The 11,025-nt window shown below is 54.2% G+C and overlaps 1 protein-coding gene across 3 annotated transcripts in view; it reads left to right on the plus strand.

The window, feature by feature from the left end:
* BCAT2 (branched chain amino acid transaminase 2) overlaps positions 1-8,988 on the plus strand; it is a 10,045-nt gene extending 1,057 nt beyond the window's left edge. For 2 of the 3 annotated variants that reach the window (XM_015592521.2, XM_006905054.3), the window contains 9 exons: positions 143-346; positions 4,559-4,669; positions 4,751-4,870; positions 4,970-5,133; positions 6,303-6,445; positions 6,595-6,680; positions 6,863-7,003; positions 7,072-7,146; positions 7,885-8,988. In XM_015592521.2, the coding sequence (XP_015448007.1) occupies positions 164-346; positions 4,559-4,669; positions 4,751-4,870; positions 4,970-5,133; positions 6,303-6,445; positions 6,595-6,680; positions 6,863-7,003; positions 7,072-7,146; positions 7,885-7,923 (1,062 nt within the window). In that variant the 5' untranslated portion in view covers positions 143-163 and the 3' untranslated portion in view covers positions 7,924-8,988. The remainder of the gene's footprint in view (positions 1-142; positions 347-4,558; positions 4,670-4,750; positions 4,871-4,969; positions 5,134-6,302; positions 6,446-6,594; positions 6,681-6,862; positions 7,004-7,071; positions 7,147-7,884) is intronic. The other variant, XM_025048545.1, reaches the window with a different exon arrangement.
* Positions 8,989-11,025: the final 2,037 nt, after the last annotated feature.

Below are 11,025 nucleotides of genomic sequence, written 5' to 3' on the forward strand. Positions count from 1 at the left end.
TGGCGTGTCCCAGAAGCCTCTGGGCCACAGCTCTCTCTTCTCTCGGCATCTGAGTCCCAGGCATTCATGGGAGTTGTAGTTTTTCAGTTTGGATGGTGGCTCCAGAGGTTCCAGGACACCTGGGTCCCCTCTCTTTTCTCAGGCTGCAGACCTGCAGCTGAAAATGACACAGGAGCCTCACAAGAAGCCGGATGCCAGCGAGCCCCTGGTGTTCGGGAAGACGTTCACTGACCACATGCTGATGGTGGAGTGGGCCGAGAAGGAGGGCTGGGGCCAGCCCCGGATCCAGCCCTTCCAGAACCTCACGCTGCACCCGGCCTGCTCAGCTCTCCACTACTCGCAGCAGGTGGCACGGCGGCCGACCTCCGTCCCCGACTCTCTCTGCGTCACTTCCTTCTCGCTGCGTCTCTCGCCAAGGCCACTCCCTGGGTCTGCTTTTCTGTGTGTTTCTTCTTTCTGTGCACTCAGCATCCTTTTCCTGAGGCTTCTCACGTTCCAGGCCCTGTGCCGGGTGACGCCGGGGGCCTGACGGGACAGGCTCAGTTCCTTCACTTGAAAACTCCGCGTTTTGGTTACGACCATTGTGATCTGGGCTCCAAGGGAGGCGGCCGAGGTGTCGTGGGAGGCCCGTTCTCCCTGTGCCTTGAAAGAAAGTGGGGTCTGTGCCGGCAAAGAGGGGAGCTCAGGGTGTTAGAAAGAGAGGGGACAGTTAGAAAGAAAGAGCCCAGCATACTCAGGGGGGCATCGTGGCATCGGAGCATGGCAGAGGAGGCCAAGGATGTCATCGGGGCCACAGAGGAACTGAGGGGCTGAGAGGCTGGGAGCTTGTGAAGACTGAGCGGTGCGGAGCAGGGCCAGCCCTGGGTGCGAGACCCCTGTCAGGACACAGGATGAGATGGCGGGTGGGGGGGCCAGAGGCCAGGGGGCCAGGCTGGGGCGAAGGTCCAGATAGGAGAAACTAGGTCGATGTGGGGGCCGGAGCTGAGGGATGGACAGGAGGGGACAGGGCAGAGAGATTCAGGGACAGGACACGAGGGACTGGCCGGCTGGGCGAGAGGAAGGAAGGGAGGGCCGAGGGTGGTGCCCTGGTGACCAGGTAGACCATGGGACTGTCCCCTCATGGGGACTTGGAGTAGGGTTCGCCTTGCGGGGCTTGGTGAGGGGCCTGTGAGGATGAGAGACACCCAGGTTTATGACTTAAAGCTGTGGCCGAAAGTGAAGTCTTCCTGAGGAAACCATTTGTGACAGGATTTGAATGAAAATATTATAGCTCTAGAAGCTGGTTTGTAATTTGAGTGATTTTTGTTTCTTAGGATACGGTTCTGTGACATGAGGCAGATTTTCCTTTTCTATTTTTTTTTTCCCCCCAGAATTTTGAGGGTTTTTTCCCCTCACTTGACATTTGACTAGAACCGATCAGTTCTGTGCAGGGGAGACACCTTGGGGGGCAGGTAGATGCTAAGGACGGACAGTCAGGGTTACGTCCACCAGAAGGTGGCTCTCAGAGACCGCCACCTCTGTACCTCTGTGCCTTCCGGCTGGGGACCCGGGCTGTCGTCTTCAGTCGAGCGAGGGCAGCCGAAGGGGTTTAGAGGCCCTGACGTTTCCTCTCATGCGGGGCGCCCGGGGAGCTGAGGCCAGCTGAGGGGAGGGGCCGATCACGGTCCCACGCCGTCCTCACTCGGGGGCACGTGTGGAACAACAAACGGACCACTGTGTTGTTGTTTTTATCGTCATGGGGATGATACACGCCCAGAAGAGCACACGTGACGTAAAAGTGCAGTCAGTCGAACTGCACTGGTCCGTTGAAAAAATCCACATATAAATGGCCCTCGCAAGTTCAGACCCGCCTGTTGAAGGTCACGTGTGTACCGTTGTACCCATCGTAAATGGCGTTAACTTTGTTCACAGTGTCGTGCGCCCTCACCACCATCTAGTCCCAGGATGTCGTCGTCACCCCCAGCAGAAACCCGGGAGCCACTAATGAGTCGGTCCCCAAACCCTTTGTCCCGCCTCTCAACAACCATTAATCTGCTTTCTGTCTTTATCTCTCTGTGTTTAAATTTTTTTTTATTATTTATTATTATTATTATTTATGCCTATAGCACCTGGTCTATCCTAGGTGGTCTCCCATCCAAGTACTAACCAGGCCTGACCCTGCTTAGCTTCCCAGACCAGACATGGGGCTTGTTCAGGGTGGCATGGCCGCAGACCATGGACTGTGGCTCCACTGGGGGGCAAACCCAGGACCTTCTACGTGTAAAGCAGATGTGCTCCCCGCTACACTATGGAACCACGTCCTAAATATTTTTAATTAAAAAATATCTTATAAATTACAGTTGACATAGAAGATGAGTAGTTTAAGTTGTACAACATAGTAATTTTTATTTTTATTTAGAGCATTTTAAAAATTAACACCTGTTAAAAAAACGGATCATACATTTGCACAGTTCAAAATCGTAGCTCTGGTAGAGGGAATATACGTCCGCAGTTCCCCAGCCACCTAGCTGCCCTCCCCAAGTGGCAGCCACTGTCACCAGTCCCGTGTCCTCCCAGAGTCTGCTTTCTGAATATCGACACCGATGTCGTATCACTGTTTCGCCCCATTTTTTTTTTTTCCCCACACAAAAGGGAGCCGACTGTACCCTCGCTGGCATCTCGCGTCCTCCCTCAGTGCCTCTCGGGGACCGAGCGCCCGTGAACAGCCTTACCCTCCTTTTGGCCACCACATAGTGTCCCATCCTAACGATGCCTCACGGGGCTGTTCCCCGGTTGTCGGGCACTTTGGTCGTTGCCCGCCTCGCGCTGTCATTGACAGTGTCACGATACACCAGTAAACTTGTCACTTCCTTTAAGTGCAAGGGTATCGCTCCAGTTTCTGGAACTGTGGGGTGTAAGGGCACACGTCTGGCGCAGTGACCTGACAGACGCTGCCACGTCCTCCTCTGCGGGGCTGCGCTGGTTTCTGTGCCCCCCCGGCAGGACCCGTTTCCCCCCCCGTGGCCTGGACGCTCCCGTCCGCCTTTTAGATCTCGTCCAGGCTCCGGCGTGGTTTCGAAGGTATCTCAGAGTCATTTAGATTTGCCTGGTCCTCCTCATTATGCAGTTGGGCATCTTCTCAGAAGCATAAGAGCCATTATGATTTCCCTTCCGTGAATTGTCCATTTTCCAGGCGGGTTTTTCTATCAGGGTAGATTTCAAGGAAATTGAGATTTTTATTTCTAGGGGTACTTTGTATTTTCGACAAACTATTTGTGATACGAGGTGACATTCTCTCCCCATTTTATTTTTATGCCGTCAACTGTGTCTTTCTTTGGCTTCAACGATCCGTCATATTTAGAATACCACCCCCAGTTTGAGACATCGAATGGTTATCCTGTGTTTTCTTCTATAGTTTTTATGGTTTAATTTTTTTTCCCTTTTAAATATTTTAATCCATCTGGAATTTTTCCTGGTGTGAGGTGTGAGGTGTGAGGTAGGGATCCAGTTTAGTTTTTTCCAAGGTAGATAGATATTTGGTTGTCCCAACAGCATTTTAATTGAAGTAACCATGTTTCCCCCCATTACTTAATAACCCACTTTTTAGTCTCTTCCATTGTTCGGTCCATTTACTCATATGTCCCTGTCGCCAAGTTCACAGAACTGTAGATTTATAATCTGTTTTAATATCTGATGAGGCTTCTTTCCACTCCCACCTCTTCTCCCTGTTCTTTCGTTTTCTCCAAAACATTCTGGCAATTTTTTCTTGTTTGTCATTCTTCATTCATGCATTTCGTGATTCATTCATTCAAGAAAAACCTACTGTGCGCTAAGCACCGCCCTGGGCACAGGGGACTGCTGCTCCCTGCTCTGTGACACTTGCAGTTGGTAGGGAAACAGACTGAAGCAAACATGGGGCCATGGGGCAGGAATCAGGGTACCCTGACCTGTCGGGGGGTGGGGGGTGAGGCTACACACCAGAAAGGATGTAACATTTAAGCCGAGCCCTAAGAGGTGAGTCGGAAGACACAACGAAAGTCACTTAGCAGAGGGTCCAGCAAGTACAGAAGCTGGGAGCAGGACGTGGCCGTGGTGCCAGCCGCGGGGGCAGGTGGGCAATGTGAGTGAGCAGGTGAGGGAGGCAGGTGTGTGTGGCCTCCAAGGCCCAGCGGGGACATCAGGGTGGGGGTGGGGATCAACTCATTTTTTTTTGTTTTGTTTTTGTATTTTAAAAAATGTTTCTATCATGGGAAACTTGAAACTTAAAGGTAGAGTGACAGGACCCCCTGCCCCCCAAGTCACCCTGCTTCACCCTCCGGCCCCCGGTGGCACCATCTCCTTTTATCTCCCTTCCCCCTCTTTCCCGTTTCTGTAGGGTTTTGAAGCAAACCCTGGACGTCGTGTTATGTCGCCCACAAGCACTGTCTGTCCCTGTCCCCTCTCTCTGGGTCCCGTCTCTCTTCCTTCTCGTCCTCTGAGCGCGGCGGGTTGGTCTCTCCCCAGCTCGGCCTCTGCTTTGCCCCCCCCCCCACCCCGGCTGTCCCAGGCGGTCGCTGAGCCCGCCCACCTGTCCCCGCAGCTCTTCGAGGGCCTGAAGGCATTTCGAGGCAGCGACCGGAGCGTGCGCCTGTTCCGCCCCTGGCTCAACATGGACCGGATGCTGCGCTCGGCCCTGCGCCTCTGCCTGCCGGTGAGGGGCCCGGGTGCGGGGAGGAGGGCGCGGCTGCAGCCAGGGCCCCGGCGCCCCCCTGACTCCCCGGCATCCTTGCAGAGTTTCGACAAGGTCGAGCTGCTCGAGTGCATCCGCCGGCTCGTGGAAGTGGACAAGGACTGGGTCCCCGACAGCAGCGGCGCCAGCCTCTACGTGCGGCCTGTGTTCATCGGGAACGAGGTGGGCGCTTCCCTCGGGGCTGAGGGTGGCGGGGACCTAAGGGGAAGGGCCGGGGACCTGGACTCCTGGGTCCCTGACGCCCCCTCCTGACCATCGCAGCCCTCGCTAGGTGTCGGCTGTCCCTCGCGAGCCCTCCTCTTCGTTATTCTCTGTCCCGTGGGCGCGTACTTCCCTGGAGATGCCTTGACACCCGTGTCCCTCCTGGCGGATCCGTTGTTCACCCGGGCCTGGGTGGGCGGGGTCGGCGACTGCAAGATGGGCGGGTGAGTCGTTGTCCCCACTGCGCCCCTTGGTGACCCCGGTGCGGCGCCCACGCGTCGGGGTGTGTCTGCGCAGGTGCACAGACCAGCTGGGACATGGGACGGGGCTGGGTGGAGGTCAGTGGGGACGCCACCGGGAAGTGGGGGTTGCCCCTCCCCAAGAAGCCTCCAGAAATGAAGTTTACGCTGAGTTCAGGGCGGGTTCCGGGTGGTGGAGCGCAAGGTCACCATGAAAGAGGTGATGTCCTCCTCAGGTGGCCTCGCCCGAACACCTGGGCTCAGGGCCCCCTTCCCCACGAGCTCCCGGAGTCCCTAGGGCCTGTGGTGCCCATCGCCCTGTGTGTGGACTTTCTGTGTGAGTCTGAGTCCCCAGGGGCCTTGGTGCAGCATGGCAGGGAGGGTCTCCCAGGCTGGTGGGTGCCCCACTGTCCGTGAGCTCTGACGGAGGTGACTGGGGCACCTTCATCATCTGCACAGAGGTGGCGACACCTTAACTGAGTCTGATGGATAAGAAGGAGGCAGTTTCCTGGGTAGGAAAATGGGGAACAGTTTCTAATTCCCAGGGGCCACATGCGTCGGGGCAGGGAGCAGGGGCAGAGGCACAGAAGTTGTCAGAAAGAATTAAGTCTGGGACAGAGCAGGCCAGGCCCTGAGCACCAGCCCGAGGGGCTGTGATCTTGTCTCAGAGGTGATGGGGAGCCTCGGGGAGGCTTGTGAGCAGGTGTGGGGTGAGGTCAGCTTTGGGTGAGAGACAGCGTTGAATCAAGGGGATGAGGGAAATCATCGAGGTGGCCAGTTTGTTGGTGGGGGTCAGAGAAGGCCTGGGACCCAGCCTGGGGCTCCAGACACGCCTCCGAGGGTAGGACGTCACAGGTGCTTTTGAAGGACAACTGGGGAGTTGGATGCGGAGGGCGGTCCCAGCCCGGGGAACAATGATGCACCTATGACCTGGACAGTGGGATGAGGTCGGGGGTGGGGGGCGGGGAGGGAGAGGGGGGCGAGGGGGTGGCCATTAGATCCTTGGCCCGGAACTGCTGGCCAGCGATTCTGTCCCGGGGGCGCTGGGCAGAGCTGGCGGAGTAGGGTCCACCCTGTTCTGGAAAGACTCATCTGGGGTGGTGCTGGAGGTCGCGGGGTTCCCTTGCCGAGGCCGCCGCGCTGCCTTCTGCCAGGAATTACGGGCCCACGGTGTTCGTGCAGCAGGAGGCCAAGAAGAAGGGCTGCCAGCAGGTGCTCTGGCTGTACGGGCCCGACCATCAGCTCACCGAGGTGGGCACCATGAACATCTTCGTCTTCTGGACCCACGAGGATGGGGGTGAGCCCTGCCCCTGGCCCAGCCCGAGCCCTGGCGGGAGCGGGCGGCACCCCTGTCCCCAGCGGAGCACACGTCAGGGATTGGGTCGGGGCGGCTCCTTAGAGGATGGGAGGCCGAGAGGTGACGCTCGGTCCCTCACACCCGCACAGTGCTGGAACTGGTGACCCCCCCGGTGGATGGCGTCATCCTGCCCGGAGTGGTTAGACAGAGTCTGCTGGACCTGGCTCAGACCTGGGTGAGCTGTGGTGGCGCCCCTGGGGCTGGGCGCTGCTGTGTCACGGGCCAGTGCGGCAGGGGCTGTGGGGGAGGGGCCGGGCCACACCGCCGTGTCTCTGCCCTCCCTACTTCGGGGCATCCGTCTCCCCCTGGGGTCTCTGAGCGGCATGGCCTGCTGGGTGACCGTTCCCTGCCCTGCAGGGCGAGTTCCGGGTGGTGGAGCGCAGGGTCACCATGAAGGAGGTGATGCGAGCGCTGGCGGAGGGTCGCCTCCGGGAAATCTTCGGCTCAGGCACCGCCTGCCAGGTGTGCCCTGTGCACGGGATCCTGTACCAAGGCGAGGTGAGCAGGGGCTGCCCCGGGTGGGGGAGGAAAGGGGGGTCCTGGGCCTCACGGCGCTGTCTTCCCAGCACCTCCACATTCCCACCATGGAGAACGGGCCGGAACTTGTCCTCCGCTTCCAGAAGGAGCTGAGCGCAATCCAGGTGAGGTGCTGGCTGGAAGGGAGGCTGGGTGCTTGGTCCCCGGAGAAGGTTAAGGTCTCTGGACTGGGAGCTGGAGCCCCTTCCGTAGTCCCACGAGGTGATAACGGTCTCTGAGCCGGGACCATGAGCTGCTGTGGCCCAGAACCCCTCTTGGGGTTCAGGGACCCCTTCCTGCCAGGCTGCGAAGCCCCAGCCCCTCTCCTGAGCGCGGGCGCCCAGGGCTTCCTGGAGGGGGAAGTCCCTGTCCCCGAGCCCCCCGAGGACTTGCAGCCGGCGTCCAGCCACGGACGTCCACTCCCCGCGGACTCGCCTGGAGTCCCGGGCTGTCCCCGTGGTCAGGGACATCTCTCCTACCGGCTTCTGGACCTCGGACCCTCCGTGGCCCAGGACCGTGACCTCTCAGAGGCCTCGGGAGGTATTCGCGTTCTTCCGAGCCTAGAACCTTCGGGCTCCGTCCCGGCCCTCGCCCCCGAGCCACGTGTCCCGCGCGCTCCGCGAGCCCCGGGGCCCCCGGCCTCGAACGGCCCCTCTTTGGCCATCGGGGCTTGTCAGCCGGAAGCCACTTCTCCCAAGAGCCCGCAGGGCCGTGCGTGCGAGAACTTTCTACAGAACTGCACCCCCGAGCCTCCGCCCCTTGTGCGCAGCGACGCCCCCCCCACCCCGACCCCACGACTGCCGGGGGCCCGGGGGCGCCACCCCGCGGCCTGCCTCTCAAGCGCTACCTCTCCGGTCCCGCAGTACGGAGCTCAAGCCCACGAGTGGCTGCTCCCTGTGTGACGCTGCGGGCTGCGCCCGGTCTGCCCTGGGATCCACGCAGCACCTCGTCCCTGCGCTGGACCCTCCCGCTCCGCCCCACGGATGACTCACCCGAAGTGCAATACGCGCAACCGGGGACCAGGACGCCTGAGTCTCCCGCGCCCCCGCGTGGCCGCTACACTCCCAAAGCAGACGGGCCGGACCCAGGAGCTCCGCCCTCAGGCCCGGGCATTCGGATCCCGCTGCTCCGTATTGCGGGGTCCAAGGTGCGCCTTGGCCCCGACTCCGCACTCACTCTCCTCAGGCCGGATCTCTCACGTGCTGCTGTCGATGTTTTACCCCCTTCTTGCTGCAATTCTGAAATAAAATGCCAAATAACAAGACATTGGTTCCCATCTCCAGTGATGCAACTCGAGACTCTAGGATTTTCACGGGGATCCCTGGTCCTCGGCCCCTCTCATTTTCGCCGGCCCAGCAATCCTGACCCCCAACGTCCTGGCGGATTCTCTGGCGGACAAGAGTCTTCCGCTTCACCACAAATCGAGCTTAGCATCCCCCCCGCCACTAACCTGCATGTCGCCCACTTCCCCATCTTGGGGACAGCTCCAGTGCGCATGCAGTCACCAGGCCGCACTCAGGGCGAAGAAGGCAATTTGGGGGTACACATTTCAGATAACCCTCCTCCATTGCCTAAAAAATTCCCTAATAGCCCTGTGATCTTGGGGAAGGGAATTCATCTGACTGATTCCTTTTTCTCATTTTAAAAATGAGGACGGAAGTACCCACCCGTTAAGGCCATGCTGAAGATTAAACAAGTCATTCCATGGAGGGTGATTGGAACAGGGCCTGGCATGTAGAAAGCGCTGTAAAACTGTTCTCTTTTTGACAACCAAATTTGCCTTGTGATTTTCTAGGTTGATTCAGAAGGTTGTCCAATTGCGTGGGGAAATGAATATCTGTAAAAATGGAATGCATTTAATTATACAATACTTAGGGGACTTCAGGAAATTGATTTTTTTTCCTCTACATGTTTTAAGTCATTTTTATGCTTAAGGATGTTCTTCATTTGAAAATAATAAATATACACGAAGTGGAAAGAACCAAAATGTGAGTTTTCATTTAACTTAGTGATCAGAATTCTGAACATTTTACAAAAACATCCTTGGATTTCGATAATAAAACCACTTCGTGGATTTGATGTTCTAAATCTGTAACCACTAATGTTCAGCAATTATGCGTTTAGATCTGAAGATTTTTATTAGTTTCTAAAAAAACAAACAATAATTCATGACGAATCTAAAAAATCAGATTTAACCCAACTGCGAACGCTAGATACCAATTCTAAGTTAATGAGCTAACCAAGAATATTAAAATCGCTTATGCTCTATGCAGAACACTAAGTATCATATAAAAATAATGGTGACAATTAAAATATATATGTATGTACGTATCTTTCTTGTTATAAGAAAAAGTAATGTACAATAAAATTAAATTGAGGAAAAAAACTAAAATAACGGGATGGTAAATAATAATTACCTAACCACAGAGAACTCTGGTTTTCAGGCGCCGCTGGAAGGGGCATGTGGCGCCATCTGGCGGCCAATGTTGGAATAAAGTTTCAAAGGCAGAAAGAATGAAAAGCTATTTATGATGGGAACGTCCCAACACAATGTCAACATGTGATGAATTAAAACCGTTTTTATGGCACTATAAACATTTCCAGACACCTACAGGTACATCTGTTTGGGAAGTGTCCCTTTAGGAAATGTTTAAGAAGCGTTGGCTTGGGCCTTTATGAAAAACCCTTAGCAAACATCAGATTCAATGATGAAAGACCAAAAGCTTTACCCTCAGGGTCAGAAGCAGGAAAAACGTGCCTGCCTTTGGCTCTTCTAGTCAATACTGGAAGTTCTATCTGGAGCAATTCAGTTGCCAGCACAAATAAAAGGCATCCAAGTTGTCAAGGCAGGACTAAAACTATATTTGGAGATAATATGATCTTATATATAGAAAATGCTAAAGAATCCATACGAAATACCCATTCAACCAAATAAATAAACTCAGCAAAGTTGCAAGGATACGAGATCAACACACAGAAATCAGTTGTATTTCTTTACACTAGCAGTGAACAATCCGAAAAAGAAAGTTGGAAAGTGATTCCCTCTACAATAGCATTAAAAAAACAACAACTTAGAAATGAACTTGATCAAGGAAAGACTTGTAGGCTGAAACCAAACATGGCTGAAAGGAATTAAAGATGACATGAGTAAATTGAGAGACATCTGTATTTATGGTTCGGAAGACTTAATATTATTAGGATTTCAACAATAGCCAAAGCAATCTAGGCATTCAATGCAATCTATCAAAACACCAAGGGAAAAGAACCCACGACAGCCTTCTTTTTTGCAGAAATGGAAAAGATGATCTTAAAAATCATATAGAATTGCAGGGATCCCAAATACCAAAACAAAACAAAACGAAACAAAACCCAAAAAACTCAAAAAGAAGAACAAAGTTAGAGAACTCACAGTTTCCAATTTCAAATCCTACCACAAAGCTACAGTGATCAAAACAGCGTGGTACTGGCATAAAGACAGACATAGGAATCAATGAAATAGATTGAGAGCCCAGAAATAAACCTACACATCAATGGCCAATCAGTTTTGACAAGGAAGCCGAGGCCATTCAATGGGAAAAGAACAGTTTCCTCAGCAAATGGTGCTGGGATGAATGGATTCCCACATGCACAAGAATGAAGTCGCGCCCTGCCTCACACCATCTGCAAAAATTAACTCAAACGATCAAAGACCTAAATGTAAGAGCTGAAATTATAAAACTCTTAGAAGAAAACATGAGGATAAATCATCGTGACCTTCAATTTGGCGATGGCTTCCTAGGACACCAAAAATGCAAGCAAAGGAAGGAAAAAATAAAAAAGATAAATTGGACTTCATCAAAATTAAAAGTTTTGTGCATCAAAAGACACTATCAAGAGACTGAAGGACAACCCACCGAATGAGAAAAATATTTGCAAATCACGTATATGAGAAGGACCTAGCTCCTTCGTTATCTAGCTGTGTGGATTTGGGCAAAGTGAACCTGTATAGATGTAGATGTGAACGA

This window comes from Pteropus alecto, unplaced genomic scaffold (genome assembly GCF_000325575.1).
Source record: "Pteropus alecto unplaced genomic scaffold, ASM32557v1 scaffold41, whole genome shotgun sequence".
NCBI lineage: Eukaryota > Metazoa > Chordata > Mammalia > Chiroptera > Pteropodidae > Pteropus > Pteropus alecto.